General features: G+C 41.7%; 1 protein-coding gene across 1 annotated transcript; it reads left to right on the plus strand.

Moving 5' to 3' along the window:
* The first annotated feature begins 769 nt into the window (after positions 1-769).
* On the plus strand, positions 770-23,555 carry LOC132577581 (kynurenine/alpha-aminoadipate aminotransferase, mitochondrial-like). Its single transcript, XM_060247373.1, has 12 exons — positions 770-886; positions 3,775-3,940; positions 6,522-6,654; positions 7,183-7,257; positions 7,988-8,197; positions 9,354-9,419; positions 11,959-12,041; positions 13,813-13,909; positions 15,266-15,327; positions 17,075-17,139; positions 22,199-22,305; positions 23,325-23,555. The coding sequence occupies exons 1-12, from the start codon at positions 781-783 to the stop codon at positions 23,553-23,555; spliced, it is 1,401 nt and encodes a 466-aa protein (XP_060103356.1). The 5' UTR covers positions 770-780.
* The last annotated feature ends 320 nt before the right edge of the window (positions 23,556-23,875 follow it).

Here is a 23,875-nt window from a genome sequence, read left to right on the forward strand (position 1 = left end):
TCAACAGAGGAAGGCAATAATCAGTGTACAAGCAAAAAGGCCCTGAATGCTTCACTCCTGAAGAGAGCCAGCACTATCTAGATGCAAGAAATTTATAGCTGTACAATGTAGAGGAATTATCATTTGCTATGCTTGTCTTACATGAAAATGTTCACCATTCATCCTCATTTTTTAGTGAGTAAAGCCTTGTGTGATAACTTTGTCATTCATTCCAAATTCAAAAATATTTCATAAGAGGTTGAGTGTTTGTGTTTCTTTTGTGTCCCAAATTGCCAATTTTTTCTTTGAAAAAGGTTTAGGGGTTATTTTTGTCCCAGAATTTCCCCCCATTCCCTGTGACCTTCACATTTCTACACTTAACTGGGAGTAAGCCACATTGAACATAGTATGAGTTACTTCTGAGTAGGATTGCACTGTTGTAAATATAAACTAAAATTCTAAATTAAAATACTAAACTATGCCCTTTGTTGTTTTGTAAAATGTTTGGTTTTAGATTTTGTCTATTCTTTTGAGGTTGTGGATTCCAAGTCTTAGGCTGGCATAACTCTGCATAGGAGTGCTCTGTAACTTTCCCCTTTGAAAGAATTCTACAGAATTACATGACAATTGTATATTGCCCCCAGAGTTAACATTTCATCTTCAAAGAAATCTGGTGACTTATGAAGTAGAACAAATGAGCCTAAAGTATTAAAATATTCTCTGTGTTAAGAAAGAGATGTCAGAAATGTCATAAAAATTAAATGTTTCTCCATTTATGTCCAAGTTCTGTTCCTGTTTCTCATGAAGTCTGGGAAGACGACCGTTGCATCCCTGACCAACATGGATTACTCCCGTTTCCTGTCTAAAATAAGTGCAGCAAGGCAAACAAATCCTCTAAGGATGACCAGTGAGTATCTGTATATTCCACAGCTCTTGCCTGCTTTGCTGTAACTTCCATGCACCACTGAAAAGTGTTGAGGTGACCATTTGAAACAACAGTTCTTTGTCACTTTACTATCAAATATTAACTATCATAAATATGCAGTTCAGAGTCAAAATAGTCAAAACCAAGAAAACTATAGTCTCTCACTGTGAGTTAGGGTTGCCAAGTCCAATTCAAGAAATATCTGGGGATTTTGGGGGTGGAGCCGGGAGACATTAGGGGTGGAGCCAAGATCAAGGCTGTGGCAAGCATAATTGAACACCAATAACAAACTAAGAGGAACGGATCCTCCATGACAATGCACAGACCAGCTTATGCAGGACCCTCAAACAATCAATTACCACCATGCTTGACATTGGGAGGTATGCCAAGTATGCCAAAGCGGTTGCCATCACCTTCCCCCGCCTGAATACGGCCAGCTGTTTCTTGGGAGGGAGGGAGCCCCCTTCACTGCACGAGGAGTCGCCAGGCCCACAGGCTTGAAGGCACGGCAAAGCAGCCCCGCGCAAGGTGCCTCTTCCAAGCCCCTGCCGCCTCCCGGCCCAGCTGCCGCCTGCTGCTCCTCCTCACCCCCCCAGGGCCTGGTGGAGCATCCCAGCAGTAGGCCCGGGCGAGCGCCCCAGTGGCAGCAGGCCGCGCAAGGCCCTCCTCCTCCTCCGGGCCGCCGGGCACCTTTGCGCGCCTGGTCGGGAAAGCAGCAGCAGCGGCGGCTGCATCCTCCCGTTGCCCCCGCGGCCCTACTCATCCTCTCCCTGCCTGCCTGCCTGCAAGCGGTAAGTAGCGAGGCGGCACAGACAGAGTGGGTGACAAGGAGAGTGGAGGCAGGCCAGGAGCGTGGCGAGCCGCGAGTCTGGGTCCTAAAAGGACCGAAATTCGCGGCTCGCCACGCTCCTGGCCTGCCTGCAGCCTCCCCTTCTCTGATTTTAACATCAGAGGTGGAGCGGGTGACGCCGCTGCGCTGCCGCCTCTTCTCCGTAGCTGCTCCTCTGAGATGGGCTCAGGCTGAGCCCATCTTGGAGGAGCAGCTACGGAGAAGAGGCGGCAGCCGCGCAGCGGCATCACCCGCTCCGAGAAGGGGGGGCTTGCCACGCTCCTTGGCGCCGTTTCCCCCCTCCCCCTGCTTCCATTTTTTGGAGGAGCGGGGGAAGAGGCTGGAAAACCTGGGGTCCCCCGCCAGGGCGGGAGGGTTGGGACCCCTACTGTGAGTATATCGTTTATGCTACTAAAACACCTTTAGTTTCCTCTAGACTTCTATTTGTCTATATCTATAACATTCTCTTTGATAACTTTTGAACATTTGACTATGGAAAATAAAACAACCATAACATGAAATAAGACAAAGTAAAATGTTCATGTTTCAGTATCAGAAAATGTTCATTTAATGGAATCCCTAATTTCCTGATGTACCATCCCAATATACAATTTCAGGGCCCAAGCATATTTTCTGTGGGGCTGAACAAACTTATCCCATCAACTCTACACACACACAAACATATATATGTTTCTGGGCTGTATATCTAATAATAACATTTCTCTTTCAGTTATTTATTTATTTATTTAGAAGAAGAAGATATTGGATTTATAGAAGAAGATATTGGATTTATATCCCGCCCTCCACTCCGAAGAGTCTCAGAGCGGCTCACAATCTCCTTTACCTTCCTCCCCCACAACAAACACCCTGTGAGGTGGGTGGGGCTGGAGAGGGCTCTCACAGCAGCTGCCCTTTCAAGGACAACTTCTGCCAGAGCTATGGCTGACCTAAGGCCATTCCAGCAGGTGCAAGTGGAGGAGTGGGGAATCAAACCCGGTTCTCCCAGATAAGAGTCCGCACACTTAACCACTACACCAACTGGCTCTACATCAAACAGAATGGATGTAATTTATTTGTTCATTTAGAAAAAAAAATGCTGCCTGCCTGGGAAAATGCTTGAGTTGGCTTACAATATAAAAATAATAAAAGCAAAACACTGAAAGATATTAAAATTCAGTATTAAAAACTCAGCCACACATAAAAATATATAAACCATAAAAAGACCACTGACAGCTAAAATAACAGTTTGCAAGCAAATATAGTGTTAAAGTCAAGCCCTAAATTAAAATTCTGGGAGAAAAGAAATATTTTAGCCTGGAGCCTAAAGCAGTATAGGCAACCGGCAAGCCTTAAGGGTAAGGGCGTTCCATAAGTGAGATACCACTACTGAAAAAGTCCCTTCTCTGTTTACCATCTGTTTCACCTCTGTAGGTGGGGGCACAGTCAGAAGGGCTCACAAGGCAGATTTTAAGTGGCGGGCTGGACAATATGGGAGGAGACAGTCTTTTCAATATATCTAGAAATTATGCAAATAGACCATACTAGAGTGATGGCTTTGAAGCGCAGGACCCCAGATCCTGATGAAGTGTACTTATCCCCCTAGGGTTGCCAGCTTCCTGCTGGAGCCTGGAGATCACCCACTTTTACAACTTATCTCCAAGTGGCAGAGATCAGCTCCCCTGGAGAAAATGGCTACTTTGAAAGGTGGACTGTATGACATTGTACCATTCTGAGGCCCCTCCCCTCCCTTCTCTAAGCCCTACCCTCTCCAGGATCCATCCCAAAAATCTCCAGGTATTTTCCAACACAGATCTGGTAACCCTACATCCCCCTCCCCCATGCTTGAGCTTTGCATAAGCTCAACCTTCAACCACCATGTTGTAAGCCAGGGGTGTCAAACTCAGTTTGTTATGAGGGCTGGATGTGATGTAAATGTACAAAAAAACCCGATTAGCATTTCACAGATGATAACAGCAACATTTATTATCACATTCAGCATCTCATTAAACTATATGTTTCTTTTTTTCTTTTTTAACAACAGATGAGCTGGCAAATATGATGTCTTCTTTAATCATGCTTGCTGGAGGTATGCCAAATGCTGACTATTTCCCAATAAAAACAGCAAGTATCACACTTGTTGATGGAACCACCACTGAAATAGATGAAGAGCTGATGAAGATTGCTCTCCAGTATGGTGCTTCAGAAGGGTATTCAGCAAAATCATACATTGCTTTGTTTCATTTCTTTAAACTCAGTTCAGTCCCAGAACTTCCATCCCTCAGGGATTAGTTGCTTTACTTCCAAGGAACCAAGGACTCTGCAAAAGAATGCAACAACCCTGCCAGATAAGACCAAGTTCCAAATCCTGTTTCTAACAGGAATCAGAAAGATGCCTCCAGGATATACAGGCAGCACTCTTTGATTCCAGCATTTGCTATTCAAAATGGCTGCCTTTGAAGTCTGATATTCACTTTATCTTGGCCCATAGCCATTGAGAGACCTATCCCCATAACTTTTTGTAAAACTTTCAAAGCCATCAAAGTTAGTGGCTATCACTACATCCCATTAGTTATGTGTTGTGTTATAATACTGCTTCCATTTGTCTGTTTTGAGCCTATTTCCAGTCATTTTTGTTGGATGATCCCAGTTTCTAATATCATCTAGTGTCTTCCCAAAAGGCAAAAAACAGATGAATCATAGAAAACAATTGGATCAGTTTGTAAAAAAATAAATGTGTGTGTGTGTGTGTGTGTATCAGAAAGGGATGAGGAATTTAACCCTTCAGGCCCTATTCAGTTTCACTAAACAGAATGGATGTAATTGGAGCCAGAAATACCAACTGCATGGGCTCCATTGAAATACATTACAGCAAACAAAGTAGGAAAAAGCAGACAAGATTTTTTTAAAAATGCTGTGGCCAGCCAGAGCTCTTATGCTCAGGGCCAGTGCCAGGCTTGCTGGAGCCCTAGGCTGGGAGGGTGGGGGCAATTTAAATCACAAGGGAGGGCGCCCAGAAGCAGCCACTGCCCTTCCAGCACCCAGGAAGGGCAGTGGCTGCTCCTGGGTGCCCTCCAATGCAATTTAAATCTCCTGAGGGGGTGGCTCCACCCTCCCAGGAGATGCCCAATTCAGTGCCCTCTCTGGCCACACCCTCAGCGACTGTCTAAGGCTGCCCAGCAGGCACACTGCCCTGTTTAGGTTTGGCTGCTTGGCCACCATTTCAAGAATCAGTGGAGATGTCTGTGCTGAGAGGCATCTACTTTAGAGTTCTGTAAATTTGAGCCTCTTGGTCCAATTCACCTGAAATTTGGGGGAGGGGCTCTTTGAATTAGAGGGATTAGTATGAGCTGTGCAAATTTAGTGCTGTTAGCTTTCTAAAGAAGCTGGCTTAGACATCATATCCTTTCCTCATTGGAAATAATGGTCCCTAACTCTGAAACAATACAGATTTGAATCTTGGAACAATCATGTCCCACCCAGAAATCAGCAATCACAATGAAAAGAATAAGAACTGGTTTTTATGTGCTGCTTTTCTGTATCCTGAAGAGCTCCATGGTGCAGAGTGTTAAAGCTGCAGTGCTGCAGTCCTAAGCTCTGCTCACGACCTGAGTTCGATCCCAGCAGAAGCTGGTTCAGGTAGCCGTCTCGAGGTTGACTCAGCCTTCCATCCTTCCGAGGTCAGTAAAATGAGTACCCAGCTTGCTGGGAGGAAAGTGTAGATGACTGGGGAAGGCAATGGCAAACCACCCCGCAAAAAGTCTGCCGTGAAAACGTTGTGAAAGCAATGTCACCCCAGAGTCGGAAACGACTTGTGCTTGCACAGAGGACCTTTCCTTTCCTTTCTCTACCCTAAGGAATCTCAAAGCAGCTTACAATCGCCTTCCTTTCCTCTGCCCACAACAGACACCTTGTGAGGTAGGTGGGTAGGTGAATTCAGAGAGAACTGTGACTGGCCCAAGTCACCCAGCATGCTTCTTGTGAAGAAGTAGGGAATCAAAACCAGTTCTCCAGATTAGAATCTGCCACTCTTAACAACTACATCACCTTGTTGGCTCTTAGCCCAATTCCAAAATTATAACAGAAACTTTCTCAACATACACCCCTACTTCTATTATGTTAAAAGAGAGGTTTTTAAAGGGCACTGTCAGGAAGCAGCAGAGACAGCTTTGTGGAATAGCAGCTGCTCCAGGTCAGCAGCAACCTCTGGGATTCCCCATGGGCCTGGATTGGAAAACACGTTCTGTTCTAGTCCAATAATGGCTCCATCTGAGGCAGAGCCAGTTGGGGTGGGCAGGAGCAATTACCACTGGCCAGGCAATCAGCCAAGCCCAAAACAAGTCTCAAGGCTGCAACCAGGCTCATAGGCCTTTAACACGCAAACAGCTCTACAGCTGGCTGGTGGGATGGCAGCAGACAAAGCAGCTGTTGACACTGAGGCAGGTCCTGCAGGGCAAACAAGATCTTGAGGGCTGACCTCTTCCCAGGAAGAAGACCCTTCCCCCTGGGAGAAACCAAAGTAACCTGTCAAGCCTGTGCAGATGTGGGGGAGGGCTCAGATCTCCAATAAAGAGGCTCAAGCAATAGGTAAAGTGAAAGACTGCCTGAAGAGCCACTGCCATACAGAGTAGATAATAATGACCCTGATAGACCAGTGGTTTAACTCAGGTACAAGACAGGTTCTTGTGTTCATCATATATATTTGTTCCACAAATGTCAAGCTAAATTGAAGGTATGTATTACATGCCATGGATACTAAAAAGAATAATATATTCTTTTTTTTTTAACCAGAATTCAAGATCTAGTGTCATGGTTAGAAGACTTACAGAGGAAAATTCATGACCCACCAACAGCCAAGTATGCTCCTGAAAATGGACAAATGAAGATATGTATTACTGTAGGGAGCCAGGATGGACTTAGTAAGGTCCGGGCAACATATAAATCAACATAATATTTGTCTTTTGACCATTAAATCAGTCATCAATGAGGGGATTGTGGAAATTCCACCCCAACATCTAAGGCTATCTGAGCAAGAACAGAGCTCTACTCTCCCTAGCCTTGATCATTCCTCGGTAGACTTCAACATTTGTCTGTGCTCTAGTAATTAATAATAGCTCCCTTTTCTGAGCAGTACATTCATATGGAAGAAAAAAGAGCCCTTCAAATATAATGCACTGTATTTTTGACAATGATTACATTTGTTTTCAGTAGCACCACAAGATTTGGGGGGTATAAACTTTTGAGATATCAGCACAGCTACCCTATGAAATGACATTTGCTTATAGTTAATGATAGTCTTGATATAGATTTTACTATAGTTAGTCATAGGTAATGAATTGTTGGACTAGAATAATGAAACATGATAAGTGAAGCCAGAACTAAAATCTGGAACAGAAGTGGATCTGTCAATATGGCAAAATAGCATTTATAACCTTTCATTTCTATCTTGTAGATTTTTGATATGCTTATCAACCCAGGAGATAACATCCTTATAGATGAGCCAAACTATGTTGGGACACTGACAGGGGTGAGTGATTTTTAAGGCTTCATACACATGCAAAAGTGCCTGGATGAACCTATGGACTCCTGAAGGTACCTTATACTAGTTCTTCAGACCATTCATCCTATCTGCAACTGGTTATGGCTCTCCAAGACCTGAGGCAGAGAAATATTTTTCCCAGCATCTGCCACTCAAGATCTTTCAACAACAGATGCTAAGGACTGAGCCAGGGACATTCTACATGCAATTTTAGTTAATTATGAGCTGTAATTAACTGTAATTAATGAGGCTGTGGTGAAGAATGGTGTTGGGGCTGAGCAAAAGTCTTGTCAAACAGGACTTTGTCAACAACAAGCCCAACTTGGCCAATTAGAATCTCAATATTTTAATTCTTAAGCTTTGAAAAAAAAAGAGATCCAGTTGGGCAGCTGTGTTGGTCTGAAGCAAAAGAACAAAGTAGGAGTCCAGTAGACCAACAAAGTTTTATTCACAATGTAAGCTTTCATATGCATGCATACTTCATCAGACAATGGAATGGTCCCATCCTACTCAACATTCTTTCTTGTCAGCTGCAGCTTCCCTTGAGTACTCCTACCAACATGTTTTTGTCTACCAATTGCATGTGACATTTCAGAGTCAATCCTCAGGTGCCCAAAATATGAGCCCCCTTTTAGCTATGGCTGACAAATATCCTCACTTAATTTCGATTGAGTAGATAGTGAGTTGTACGCAATGCCTTTTTTCTTTTCACAAACAGCTCCGGCCATTGGATTGTAACATTATCAGCATCCCTTCCGATGAGAATGGTATAATTTCAAAAGCCTTGAAGGATATTCTTTCCAGATGGAACCCTGAAAATAGCCATAAACTCAATAGCAAGACTCCAAAGTTCCTATACACTGTTCCAAATGGTAGCAATCCTACTGGGAGCTCCTTGACAGTAGAACGCAAAAAGGAGATTTACCAGGTAATACATGGGGATGGAGATGATCATCACTTGGAAGCAGAAGCAAAGATGGCAGTTCCAACAGCTAGAACTAGTTGGCTGCCTAGAGCCAACTATGAACTATAGGAGCAGATGGAAGAAACTCTAGAGCAATAGGCTTGACACCCGGACAGGTTGACCAATTTAGAAGGGTTGTTGCCAGTTGCTGAACTAACTGTGCCACTTTTCAACCCTTGTCTTTAACCAATTTTTTTAAAAAATATTTAAAATATTTTAATTTTTGTTTTAAAAAATTGCCTGTTTTGCACAAGTGAGTTGTGCATTCATATGCGTTAGGCAAACATGTCAAAGTATTTATATATTTATTGAAATGTTAATAACCCGTCTTTTCTCTGTGGTTCACAGAGCTTATAATTTTAAATTGAAAAACATAATGAGACTCCAAATCAAATTAACTCTTCTACCCAAAAAGATTCCTGCACTTTCATCCTGGGGAATAAATGCTTAAATCCCCCAGGACATAAAATGGTCTTGCAGCACCTCCTAAAAACTTCTAAGGACAGTATACTCCATCACCAACTCCAAAGTCACCAGTTCAGGCTGTGTGTGTCATAACGTGCTTTACATGGACTTAATTTTGTTTATTTTTTTTAGAAAAGTATTTATGCTACCGTTTTGCCTAACTTTGAGCCCCAAGGCAGCAAACAGTTGAAAACTGTTTTCTTTCCTGAAATTTAAATTTAAAACAGTTAAAACCCATACATGAGAAAGACGGCTAGTAAGGGAATGTCAAACAATTTTTTTTTAAAGTCTCTGCCTGCAGGCAGAAAACAATGACAGAAGGGAACAGATGAATTTCCCTGAGGAGGGAATTCCCTAATTTTGGTGCCATGATATATAAAGCCCTATCTCAGGTTGCTACCCAAGTCTGGCTCTGGCTGTCACTGACCATTCTGCCCCCCAGTTCCACCAGGCCCAATGATACCAGCCACCACTGAAGAGAAACCAAAAATATATATAAAGATGTGGGGTGTGAAATTTTGGAGAACCCTGTCATACGGACATCCTACTGGGATTACCAATATTCTGATGGAACCACTATCCTTTTAACGTATTGATAAATTCTCTTAGATACATTGATACTTTTCACACACCTTGTTGTTGGATTTTTTTTTAGCTTGCTAAAGAATACAACTTTCTTATAATAGAAGATGATCCATACTATTTTCTCCAGTATGATAAGGTAAAAACACACCCATTCCTTACTTAGTATGTTGTGATTCATGTTTTTTTCTTGATGAAAGGAATACACTTTCAGCTTTTAGAGTGCAAATCTTATCAGGGGCTCAAGAGCAAAGGCAAGAGAAGTTGGCTTAGAAGTGGGCTGGATGAAGCTCAGTGGTTGGGAGATGGAAGGGATAGACATAGTAAACTGCTTAATAACAAGATTCCCAGAATGAAAGAAGACAGCTGATCTAACTATCTTTAGATCAGCAGAAGACACTGGACTGGCTAGCTCATGTTGCTTGACTAGTAAAAATATGGACTGTTGTGTTAGTTTTCAGTTGGAACTACCTGCCATGCACTCTTCTAATCTGCAGCTCTGTGGTGCCTGCTCCTTAGGGTTCCTAGTTCAAGTCCTGTCATGATGCCGATCAAATCACTCTTTACATTGTAAGGGATGTTAAGCATGCTTCCATAACCCAATGGTTTGGATTCTGAGCCTTGCTTCTATTTGTGCTGCACCATGGCAGAGATTATCCTCTGGTGCTGAACAAGTGCCTCCAACACAAACAGAGTAGTGTTTTTCAGTAAACTGGAAAACACCTGCCCCTGAAGGAAAGAGATGCACAATAGAGGACTACCTCTGCCATGGATGAAGAGGTACACAAATGGAAACAAGGCTTATGTCAGAGTCAAAGTTCAGTCCAAGTGAAGTTCCAGAATCAGAGACAAAGTTCAGTCCAGAAGTCAGTTACCAAAGAATCAGAGTCCAGTTCAGAATAGCGTTGCCAATCCCCAGGTGGGGGCAGGGGATCCCCTGGTTGGGAGACCCTCCCCCCGCTTCAGGGTCATCAGAAAGCGAGGGGAGGGGAGGGAAATGTCTGCTGGGAACTCTATTATTCCCTATGGAGATTTATTCCCATAGAAAATAATGGAGAATTGATCTGCAGGTATCTGGGACTCTGGGGGGGCTGTTTTTTGGGGTAGAGGCACCAAATTTTCAGTATAGCATCTAGTGCCTCTCCCCAAAATACCCCTCAAGTTTCAAAAAGATTGGACCAAGGGGTCCAATTCTATGAGCCCCAAAAGAAGGTGCACCTATCCTTCATTATTTCCTATGGAAGGAAGGCATTGAAAAGGTGTGCCGTCCCTTTAAATGTGATGGCCGGAACTCCCTTTGGAGTTCAATTATGCTTGTCACAGTCTTGATCTTGGTTCCACCCCTAATGTCTCCTGGCTCTACCCCCAAAGTCTCCTGGCTCCACCCCCAAAGTCCTCAGATATATCTTGAATTGGACTTGGCAACCCTTGTTCAGAATGTTGCCCGTGAAGTAAGGTAGGACAGTCTGAAGTCATTCACAAGTGCAGAGAGGGAGAGTCCACAGTCAGAGTCAAGAGGGTTGCAGGAACAGAGCAGAACCCAGAGTTGTGGTCACTGAGTCAGGGGTCTGATGATTTGTTGCTTCCACACCTAACCTGTCATCCACTTCTGCATTTATGCTGGTTGCACAGCTGGATCATGTTGAGCTCATGAATGGATAAGTGTCCTGGCTTGTTAGCTCCATGTGCCACCAAGCTGCCAAACATGTGCTGCACCTCCATTCCTGCAATTCAGACCCCGCCCTTCACTCTGGTGCTCCAGGAGTTCTGGTGGGTGAGGCGGCCCAAGAGATTTCACCAGAATTCTGGGCCTGAGTTGTGAGTACACTATCTTTGGATTACTGCTTCTCCACTGAAAGCGGTGACCTCTGAAACCCTTTTATAATCTCCAAGTTGGAGGTGGAGCTTTGCATCCAGCATTTTCTGACCAGTGTCCTTGTCCTCACTCCCAATCAGGGCCAGTTTGATCAGGATAGCCCACAACAGCTTGGGATCAGTTTTCCCACTAAAACTCTTGTGAGCAAAAATTCTACTTTGTGAGCTACTGGCATTAAAATTGTGAGTTACTGCATAAATTATTGTGTTCTGGGGTCATCCATACTGAGCTAAGACAAAAATGTGTGAAGATCATGAAGATTACACCTGTCCCTCAGATAAAGATGTTCAGATTTGGGGACAAAAAAATTAAAGTTTTTTTCATAGTAACAAGGGACAGAGTTTTCTACATACACCTGAACATTTTAAATTGTCAAATCTTAACAGTGGTGGAATCAGAATATTCACTTTTCTAAATACCATTTATAAATGTGAAATACAGTGTATACATGTGTGGGTACAACCAAATCTGGTCCATTGAGCCTTTCTGAGGGAGAGGCCCTTTAGTCCCTCGAGAAGCTGCAGTATGACCTAAAAGATGCTTGGCTTTAGAGTGGCACAGTGATGAGTGTCATCAACATCATCAGTCCACATTGGTTCATCTTGCATGTGGTTTTGAGCGCCATATTCTGTATACAGTAGAGGAGAAAAATTTCTCATTTATGGGGGGTTTGAAGAAATATCTTTCATCGTACTTTTCAGAGAAAGAGTTTATCTCATCTACACAAAGCTAAGGAACCAAAACATTTGCTTATTGATGGAAGTTTTGGTTTTACTCATAAGTTATCTTTTTGTCCTTTCAGACAAAAGCACCATCATTTCTTTCACTGGATGTTGATGGTCGAGTCATTAGATGTGATACTTTCTCTAAAGTTATCTCTTCTGGGTGAGTGAACTATGAAAATATTAAACATTCTCACCATCATAAACATATTTGTCACCCTTTTGAAACAACTGAGCAGAGTATCTATAGTAAGCCTCGCATCTGACAAATGTTACAGTCTGTAATGGCCCACAGACAACTATAGAGTTTCTTATGATTTCACAGCCTTATAAAGCAAACTCCTGTGGGCTTTTTACCAAATAAAATTGTCAAAAAAATACTTAAGCGCTGAGTCAGTAAATTAAGAAGTAACCAGACCAATGCTACCATCATGGCTGGCTTTACTACGAGGTGAGGGGTGATAGATTGGGTATGTCCTCAGGCAGAAGATTGGTTGGGCAACTTCTCTGCTTCTGTTACTGCCATCACCTCACCCCTATAACCCCACCCCCTATCCATATGAACATATGAAGCTGCCTTATACTGAATCAGACCTTTGGACCATCAATTGTCTTCTCAGACTGGCAGTGGCTCTCCAGGGTCTCAAGCTGAGGTTTTTCACACCTATTTGCCTGGACCCTTTTTTGGAGATGCCAGGGATTGAACCTGGGACCTTCTGCTTCCCAAGCAGATGCTCTACCACTGAGCCACCGTCCCTCCCCATGTACCAGTATACTTCCCTCCTTGTTCTCCAGGCATCCTGCATAGCAAGACTCAAGAGTTGGGGAAGCTATACATTTGTTCTGAATTGTGAATGAATTCAGTTTCAGCAATATCACATTGTAATCTCCCTGTGAAGTTTCTTTGTTCATCTTTGAATGTTATATATGCCATCAAACCTCAGCAATGCCATTCCATTCTCTACATTGAACAAACAGTCCCAGGGCAAAGAATAAATGTATACAAATCAGACATTAAAAGTCACAACACTCAAAAAACAGTGAGAGAATTTCTAGGTCATTCCATTGCTGACCTAAAAGCAGTAGTCCTCAAACAGAGAAACTTCATTGCTGAACCTGAAATTGCTGAACCTGAGTTCATTCGTGAGTTCAGAACAATGGGCTCCCCAGGGCTGAATATGAACATGGGATTCTTATCTCACTACAGAAGCTAATGCTCCCAAGCATTTCCCCTCTGCTCTAACCAAGCTGGACTGCACTGCACCTCTGCATCATGAGTTCCTTCTTTGAAACACCCCTCCCATCTTCTGACTGGGATGTAAGGACTCTCCATTCTGACTCATATCTGACTAAGGGAGCTTTGACTCTTGCTTAGTTATACCCCAAAAATCTAGTTGGTCTTTCAGGTGTTTCTAGACTTGAATCCAGGGCTCTTTTTGTAACAAGAGCTCCTTTGCATATTAGGCCACATACCCCTGATGTAGCCAGTCCTCTAAGAGCCTACAGGGCTCTTAGTACAGGGCCTACTGTAAACTCCAAGAGGATTGGCTACATCAGGGGTGTGTGGCCAAATATACAAAGGAGTTCCTGCTAAAAAAAAAAGCCCTTCTTGATTCTAGCATAACAAGTAAGCATATGCTCCAGTTAAGTGACCCTTACACCATCTCTGCAACAGCCATTGAAGGTCATGGTATGCCATAATTTAATATGCTCCACAGTCACTAACTTCTCATGAATCCATTATCTATGGTATCATTCACAGATGATGCATTCACAACACATACGTGGAAACTGCAATTGTTGTAAGAAATAACAGTTCCAACATCACAGGTGTCATAATCCTGAAAAACTCTATTTGTCAGATTACAAAGCAGTAACAATTTATGCAACATACATGGCTATGTATGTTGAGCTAAATATTGTATGTTCTTCAGGTTCAGAATAGGCTTTGTAACAGGACCTGCATCACTGATTGACAGGATTATTCTGCACACCCAAGTCTCGACAATGCAGGCAAGCACTTTTACACAGGTAAACTTTTGTCCCAGTGGGCAGCCATGTTGGCCTGAAGCAGTAGAAACACTGAATTCAAACTTTATATATGTGATTGCTTTCAGAAGGTTGCATTCCTGTGCGTGCTTATTTAGGGATACATTCTTTCTCAGTGCGAGTTATTTCTGAATTGGCCTGTAAATCTAAGCTTGTTTATGTGGACCATTGTAATAAGTGAGATTTCTTCAAAATAAAAAGGTTGTAGGATTTAAGAATGTTGCACTGTGGATGTCAAGAGGTATGGAGCTGCCACTTAAAAAAGCATCCCTTGGACCAGTTCTTCCCCTCTCACCCCATAACATATGTAATTCTTATACATAATTATGATACTGTGATATTCTGCATATTCCTGCCCCACTGGAGGCAGCCAATAATGAGGTCAAGGAAATAAAATGTAAACAGAACACCAGGTAATTGTTACTACATGTCATGGAGGAAATGCAAGAGCCTGACATGGGGATATCAGCTTCAGTGCCAGCCTTGTGGCTCCCATTACATGTAGATCTGTGTGAGAATATACATGATTTGTCCAGACAAATGGACATTTAAAAGTATCCATTAATACTGCACACACTGCATTCTGACCATATTTTTTTCTCATGGAATTGAACCATAATTTATATGAGTACAATGGTAATAATATACCATTTAAATCAGGGAATGGCAGGGGTTTAAGAACATAAGAAAAGCCATGTTGGATCAGGCCCATGGCCCATCCAGTTCAACACTCTGTATCACATGGTGGCCAAAAAAACAAGACAAAACAGATGCCATCAGGAGGTCCATCAGTGGGGCCAGGACATTAGAAATCCTCCCACTGTGACCCCCCCCCCCCAAGGACCAAGAATACAGAGCATCACTGCCCCAGACAGAGAGTTCCAACAATATGCTGTGACTAATAGCCACTGATGGACCTCTGCTCCATATGTTTATCCAACCCCCTCTTGAAGCTGTCTATGCTTGCAGCTGCCACCACCTCCTGTGGTAGTGAATTCCATGTGTTAATCACTCTTTGGCTGAAGAAGTACTTCCTTTTATCAGTTCTAATCCGACTGCTCAGCAATTTCATTGAATGTCCATGAATTCTCATATTGTGAGAAAGGGAGAAAAGTACTTCTTTCACTACCTTCTCTATCCCATGCATAATCTTGTAAACCTCTATCATGTCACCCCTCAGTTGACGTTTCTCCAGGCTAAAGAGCCCCAAGCATTTTAACCTTTGTCTTTTTTTTTTTTTACACAACTGAAACTCTCATTGAAGTTGTGTATCTTATAGAACAAGTTCTACAGATTTATTTATGGTATTGATTTAGATGTTTCATACCATCTTTTCAGGTTCTCCTATTACAACTCCTGCGGAAATGGGGACAAAATGGCTTTTTGGACTATGCAGTTAGGTAAGGAATTTGTAAAAATGAAAGATGTGCACTGGCCAAGCCTGAAAATATTCTCTGTATCAATCTTATTAACCAAGGTCAGAGTTTCATTATTTAAGTCCTAATGCATTGTTTCTTGGATGTCTTATGCTGTCTGATTGCATTGGTTACATCATGTGATCTGCCTTGAGTCTCAGAAAGAAAGATAGGCTATAAATACAGGAAAGGAATACTTTTTTAAAAAAATAACCCTTTCTAAGTTTCTTTCTGTGTTAAGGGTGATTGAGGCAGTTTATAGGAAATTAAAACAATATAACATATCACACATGAAAACAAACTGCATTACAAGCCAGAGCATAAACAGAAGACTGAACTGGACTTTGAATTTAAATTACAGTGTCCACAAACAACTTTGTTTAGAGCCAATCAGATGACTATTTGTGTGTTGTGCATTTTCAGATAGCATCTTGATAATACAGTTTCTAATTCTCTCAGAACATTTAGACAAAATCAACACTGCTGCTCATGCATATTATGTAAACTTAAGATTCATAATGTTGTTCAAGTGATGGCTTTGGCCTGTATCTTGTGCTACTTCCATGCTCTTAGCTCTGTTGTTTTCATTAAAAGAACTGTATGAAAAAATGATGCTTTCAAAGGTAATGAGATTAGAAATATATGCTCTTCTACTATGTACAATTAAAACAATATGTTCTGGTTTTGACTGCAACACAGATTCACAAAAAGCTGGCCATTCTAATCTATATGCACATTATGCAGTTGTTCTTGTGAAGAGCTATTCATTTTTAACATTAGAAAATTGCTTCCAGCAAAAAGCAAAACAAACAAACAAAAAAGAATCCCCTTTACAAAGTCTCGGTGTGAAGCTTTCAAACAGAAATATTTTCATTGACTTCATTATGAACTTTGTTTTACTTTATGTTGAAAACAGAGTGGTTTTTTTTTTTTCTTGATCCAATGATGGACCAGCTGGGGCTTGTGGGCAAGATCCAGTATGTGAACCTATTGGATTTAGGCAAGAGATTACCATTGTTAACTTCAGTGCACATTTTTCCCCATTAAATTGATTTGCTTTTGTCACTTAGAAGCTTTGCTTTTGATCATTTATAACATTCTTCAACTTTTCACCTTTACCACAGCTTCAAAGCATCAGAATGTATATGTATAGGAGTTAAGCACATTATTAGTGGTTTTTCGGGACCACAATAATAATAATTTTTTTAAAAAGAATTAAGCACTTTTAAGCCTACAGACTGCATTTCACTCAAGCGTACTTAATTATAAATTATGGACAGAACATTAGATGGACTGTGTATTCTCCATTCCTGTTTTTGAACAAACTGAAAAATAATGTACATGTAAACGAAAACCCCACCTTGTGATAAATATCAAAATGCATGCTGAACAATGCACATTCATTAGAAAAAATTATACAGTTGTAGCACACATATCAGTTGCATCCCCAATCTTCTGATCCCATTGGTGTTAATGCATTTTGTCTGAGAAATGAAATGGACTGTAGAAGCAACAGATTTAGCCATTGCTTCTCCATAAAGTGTTACTGGCTTTCATCTGACATCCATAATAGCCATATAAGGTACTGACAAAGAGTTCTGTCTGTAATGCTTTCCTATTATATTAGTGTTGTGTATGGCTTGCAGGGTAAAATTTAATGGAAATGCTAAGAGTGACTCACAACCCCCACTTTTGTTCTCTAAGAATGTATACATTGATTGTTTACTTCCAGAGTGGCAATGTTGTACAGAAAACAGAGAGATGCATTGCTTGCTGCAGCAGATAAATGGCTGAAAGGTCAGTGAACTCAATCCCATGGGCCATTATCTATAACAACAATTTCAGGTTTTTGAAAAAACTCACAAAAGTCTGCACACTGATTTGAAAGAACAACACAAAGGCCAAGTTGGTTTTCACTATGAGGGAGTGAGATCTCAGGTGGCCTTTGGCCCCTTTATCAAACAGGGGCCACTTAAAACAACATCTCTTACACTCCCACGCTGCTGTGCGTTGTTTATCAAGTTGCCTACCTCAAAAGTAGTGAATTGTGTCAGCACAAGACACCCCAAGAGTGGGTGGATGAAAGGACTCTAACAGGTGGGGAAAACACATAATCTGCTACTCTGTGTTATCATGTGGCTTTTTGTTCTTATTTTTGGACTTGGTTGGAATTGAATATGACTGCAGTGGCATGGGGAAATCACTGTATAGGATTTTTTAGCAGTATTTGCTGTACAAAGGAAACATTTTTGGATACTTGACATGCATATCCCAATGTTTCCAGGTCAATTTTCAAAGGACTCAGCTTTCCTGTAACATACAGCAGTAGAGAAGCCCTATACAAAGCATAGCCTGTAAGCAGAAGTCATCACAACTTTAGTTATTGTTATTATTACATTTTTACTCCTCCTTTCCTTCAGAGCTCAGAATGGGGTGTATAGTTCTTCCCTCTATGATTTATCTTTAGAGGAACCTTGTGAGGTAGGTTAGACTGAGTGGCCCGACATCATCCAATGAAGTTCATGACTCAGTAAGAAATTTTTCCCAGGGACCTAGTTGGATACATGTTGTCCAGCCACACCAAGCACTCTCATTTCAGTTGATCTTCTCAGAGGAAATCTCTTCAGCTGAATCTCTTAGAAAATGACCTAGATTTATTATGAGCTGTTGGTTTCAGTCATCAGAAAATAATTTTACAAAGTTTTAAAATCATGCTTTGAAGGCCAATAACATAAAATCAGCATAAAATATAAATGATAAACAGTCACACTGTATAATCCTATTGTATGAGAGGCACTTACTCCCAAGTAAAAATTCATGGGATGTATTTATTAATATACTTAATTTATTAATATACTGTAATATCACTACAGTAGTAGCTAGGCTTGTCTTCTATCAGTAAGAACAAGGCTTTGCTAATTGGAAGCGTAACCATCTCTGGTCCATTAAAGGGACAATTTAATTATCCAGGAGCCTTTAGAGATCCTTCTAATGGCATTAGCTAGAAGCTGAGATGTGAAAATTTTCCACATGGGTTAGGTCCGGAAAAATTAATTAAACAGGGTGAATGCAACCTACAAGTAGTCATGCTTCATGTATATTTAGATGACTTGGCTCACTGTGATAAGTAAATGCAGAATACCTTGTCTGCAAGGACACAAGAGAGATACTGGTTCCCAGACATGTCGTTCTGTTTCCTGTGAACAAAGCAAGAAACTTCTCAGATTTCAAGCTGAGAGGAGATTTCATTTATGGAGACAAATGGGCAGGATAGAGATGACCAAGTACCCACCTACTAGTAAAGGACATGATAGATCACTATCTGGCTATCCTGAATTACAGCCATAAAGTTGAGGAAAGTTTTTAACACATTGCATAAAAAGCATGTGTGATTGACAGCAGGCATATGCACGACTAAAGGCAGTGCATATGAACGACATCTAATGGAACTCCCAGTGAGTGACAGCTAACAGAGCTCACTCTGATAGGGGGAACTGCTTCTAACTGTCAAAAGAATGTGACAGTTGGAGAAAGCAGTTACTAAGCTGGAGCAGTTGGAGAGTCACTGAAAAAAAAGTGGTGGTCTTGGTGATGCTCTCTATTGTGTGATAAGAGACACAAAGCAGACTCTGATTAGAGCCCATGTGGGGTGGCTTTGAATAGTAGAAACTCTGGTGGGAGGCTATTCCCAGGAGGTAAGAACAGTCTCTGTATGTGTAAAACACAGAATCATATCTTTAGAGGGGAAACAGTTTCTGATATTAAGCTGTGTCCAAAGAAGGGAAAGACTGGAAGTTTGGTAGATCAGGTTTTGGCAAAAGGTTCTGAGGTGGCAGTGAAAGGCCCCCAAAAGGTGTCAAAGCTGCAGGTTATTTATCTTCAAGGGAAGATAGTAACAATCTCACCAGAGAAAGAGGTCTACTAGAGAGACCTTAGTCTTGTAACCAAAAGGACAAAGCAAGACTACAGCCGGTGTCGAACCTTCCCTTTTTGGGTAAGGTTATAGAGCGGGCGGTGGCAATTCAGCTACAGGGGTTCCTGGAGGACACTTCCGCACTGGATCAATTCCAGTCCGGCTTTCGGCCAGGTCACGGGACGGAGACGGTTCTGGTCGCCCTCATAGATGACCTCATGCGACATCTGGATCAGGGCGGCTCAGCGGTGCTGTTGTTATTAGATCTGTCAGCCGCGTTCAATACGGTTGACCATCAGCTACTGACTAGCCGCCTTGCCGATGCGGGGATTCAGGGATCTGCCTTACAGTGGCTGACCTCTTTTCTCCAAGATCGGGGACAAAGGGTGGTGATCGGGGAGGAAGTATCCCAGAGGCACTCTCTTAGTTGTGGGGTGCCACAGGGAGCGATTCTATCCCCGATGCTATTTAATATCTATATGCGCCCCCTTGCCCAGATTGTCAGGAGGTATGGACTGGGTTGTCATCAATATGCGGATGACACCCAGTTTTATCTATTGATGGGTGGCCAGTCCGACTGTACCCCGGAAAATCTAGACCTGGCTCTACAAGCCGTGGCATCTTGGCTCAGGCTGAGTCGACTGAAACTGAATCCGACAAAGACGGAGGTTCTCTACCTGAGTCGGGGTGGTCCAAGGGGAGAGATCCATCTGCCGACTCTTGACGGGGTGCCATTAACACCGGTCCCTAAGGCCAGGAGTCTAGGCGTGCTCCTTGAGTCCTCCCTTACAATGGAGGCCCAGGTAGCAGCCACTGTTAGATCTGCCTTTTTTCATCTTCGGCGGGCACGGCAGCTGGCTCCTTTTCTGGAGCACAACGATTTAGCGATGGTAATCCATGCTACGGTCACCTCAAGAATAGATTACTGTAATGCTCTCTACATGGGGCTACCCTTGACGCAAACCCGGAGACTACAGCTAGTGCAGAATGCTGCGGCATGGCTGCTGATGAGGCTGCCACGATGGGAGCACATTCAGCCAGTGCTGAAAGAGCTGCACTGGCTACCTGTTGTGTTCCGAGTTCGCTTCAAGGTGTTGGTATTGACCTTTAAAGCCCTTTATAGTCAGGGACCTGCATATCTACGGGACCACCTTTCTCCGCATATCCCCCAGAGAGCACTGCGTTCAGGGGCAAAAAACCTACTCTCGGTCCCCGGACCAAAAGAAGCCAGGCTATGCGTGACAAGATCTAGGGCTTTTTCGGTGGCAGCACCAGAGCTCTGGAATGCACTTCCAGAAGCCATACGGGCCCTGCGGGATCTGTCTGCATTCCGCAGGGCCTGTAAGACCGAGTTGTTCAAGCAGGCCTTCGATGCTTGACGAAGATGGCTGCCACCGGACATCACAAAGAACGCCGGTGATCACTGCTTGGAATTCTAATGCCGCTATAATGTAGGGATTCAGCACTTTAAAATGGTTTTAATAATTTTAATTGTAATGTTTTTTTTAAACTGAAAATGTTAAATTATGGTTTTATATATTGTACTGGTTTAATTGTGTAGATACTGTGAGCCGCCCTGAGTCCGCTTGCGGAGAGGGCGGGATATAAATCAAATGTAATAAATAATAATAAATAAATAAATAAATAAATACGTGATTAGAAAATGAGAAAGTTAACTGGAAATCTGGAACCATTATAAAAAGATAAACTTTTAACATCAAGGATGCCTTTAGTGAAAGTGAAACCAACTGAAGGGTGTATCTTGTGAAGTCAGTAACCTCAAACATAGTTCTGTGTTCAGTTTTAGCTGTCTGCCTACATCTTCTAAATCCCAAAAACCGAAATAAATATCCCATCCCTTCCCTGCCAGTCTATTTAAATAATCCAAAATTGTTTTAAATTGCTACCTGTGCCTAATGTTCCATATTCTGAAAGGTAAATTTTGATACCTGAAGCAACAACAGGTTGATCATTCCAGGGGAGTGCTTAGAAGAACGATCACCCCTGTCACAGTATGCAAGCCAAGAACTGGGGAACAGGGAGAAATAGAGTGACTTCTACATCAACCAGTCTACATTCCAAAGTTTCAGCTTAGCTTCTTTCAATTACTTGGAAAGGAATGTCAAGGTAAACCCAATGACTTGTACAAGTTATTTAGCCCTTAGCTTTGTTTCAGTTATATTAGCTTTTGTACCATTCCTGCTAATGTTCTACTAACTTCCCATGCTCTTGTGCTTCTAGAAACTAAAGGTGTATGTTAGTAGATAAAGATCTTTGCAGACTGTGATCCAAAAGTCCTTACTACTGCCATCACCTCACCCCTATGTCCCCACCCCCAAGGGACCTATTTGTACTAGTCATCATTTGAAGTTCTGAGAAAAGCCTGACACATAAAGTTATAATAAATTTATCCACCTAGATATACAATGGACATATAACTTATAAAAAATTTTAACAAAAATTTACAAGATTATCCTAACCTGTTTAATTTCCTAAAATAGCTACTGCTGAATTAGAGACACATCTGATTTCCTAAAAAAAAAGAAAAGAAAAAAGAGAAAGCTAAAATTGTAAGGCAATTCACAAGACTAGTACTAAGAACCTTCAACAATTTCAGTAGAAGTGTGCTATATAATCTTCTAGGCAAATAGGGAAGCAGTAGGATAGTAAGTGAGAACCATAAGTCCAGCTATGCTAAGCCCAATTGACCCTTATGTGAACATCAGCTCACATCATGTGAAGTGGTCCAGAACAGGATGTGCTAAAAATAAATATATATCCAGAATTATCTCAAACAGCTACTAATTAGCTTAACATGAGAACCATAGCTCTGACAATAAGAAACTGTTTAAACACCTGGTTATTCATGCCAAACTGTTACTCTGCCAACTCAAATGCTTAATAATCTCATTAGAGTCACAAGTATTCTGCTTTCTCTTCCAGGTTTAGCAGAATGGTATACTCCTAAAGCTGGACTATTTTTATGGATTAAAATTAAGGGGATTTCCGATACATATGAGATGATCACAAAAAAAGCACTGGAGAAAGGGGTAGGGAGATTTTATTATTAGTTTTAAAATAAATGTGGTTTTGCTTTTAAGAAAAAGATTGCTGTATTTGGTTGTGGGAAAGGCTACAGTCCTTCACGTGGGTGTGTGAGTTTGGTCCACAGTGAGTTCATGCTACTGGACACCATGTTGCAGTTTTTGGTTGCAGAAATTCATCAAGAAGGGACTTAAATAGACTTAATGGCATTATTATATTACATTAATGGGTTGGACCAACTGAAGAGGTTCCCGTCAAAGGAAGGGTAATTTGAATTCAACCCAATGTACAAAAGTTTCCCTTCGAATCTTTGCTGTGCTGTTGATAAAAGAGGGTATGAAGAAACCAGAAGGCCTCACTATTGTGCTGGATTGATCAGCTCTTAGGCTGAAAGTGACTGGTGATCTGCAAAAATTGATTAAAGCAAGGCAAAGTAAACAAAAAATAAATCCCTAGATTTTTGTGGGTCTCAACTTCTAATATTTCTACTGTCATAACATTATTAGTATCTTCGAAAAGAAAAGAGTTTTAATGCTGGTGATGGCTGGAAAATAAAATCAGAGTCCAAGCAATGAAAACTAGGTTTGTAGAAATTCTGCAAGAAAATTATATAAAAACATAGCTTGAAATATATAAAATCATAGCTTGAAATCCTAGGACAACTGCATGGGTTGTTGTTGGAACAGCTCCGGATTGTATCATTTCTTTCCTTATTTCTTTTCATCACAAATATACAATGAAAAATAAAAATGTTTGCCCCATGACTTACATTAGCTAAAGAAGAAGATCACAGAGTAACTTTCCCCATAAGCGTTTTGCACTTGTCTAGTTAAGTATGCATGCCTAACTACCTTACATGCAACTGTGATGACTATTTCTGTATACCTCCTGTCTTCCATCCCCTTTGGTAGGTGAACCTATGGCAATAAATAGAGATAATAATAAATCTAGAAAGTTTGTGATTGATAAGTAGTTATTTTAAAAGCTAGATGTACACTAACACTAAACATTCTTAATATTTTAGGTTGTTTTGATTCCTGGAAGAGATTTTATGATTGATTCTTCAAAACCAAGCCCCTACATTAGGGCTTCCTTTTCTTTTGCTTCTCCAGATCAAATGGATCAGGCAAGTACAGTTTGTTCCATCAATGATCATAAAGAAAAAAGATTTGAAGATATCTTAATGTCTGAACATAGAGCCATGGCCCAGCACACAGTTAAAGCAAAGCTAGATGAAAAACTGGGGATTTCATGAATAGATCCTTCAGAGTAATTTTAACTGGCAAATAGCAGCCACGGAAGCCTCAGTTTGAATCAGGGATGTGATTTATGGAGAAGATAATGTTTTCCCTATGTGTCGTTTTCTGACCCCCCCCCCCCCCAGTGCCAAACACTAACCCTATTTATTTTGACTCCTTGAGGGAATATACAGTCTATCTTTTGTTATCCCTCAGTGAGGCAACCAGCAGCTCTGGAGAGGTAGGGGCCTGGACTCTGGAGATTTCCTGGAATTGCAACTGGTCTCCTGACCACAGAGATCAATTCCTCTGAGGGAAAATGGGTGCTTTGGAGGGT

The sequence above is a fragment of the Heteronotia binoei genome, chromosome 9, assembly GCF_032191835.1.
Source record: "Heteronotia binoei isolate CCM8104 ecotype False Entrance Well chromosome 9, APGP_CSIRO_Hbin_v1, whole genome shotgun sequence".
Lineage (NCBI taxonomy): Eukaryota > Metazoa > Chordata > Lepidosauria > Squamata > Gekkonidae > Heteronotia > Heteronotia binoei.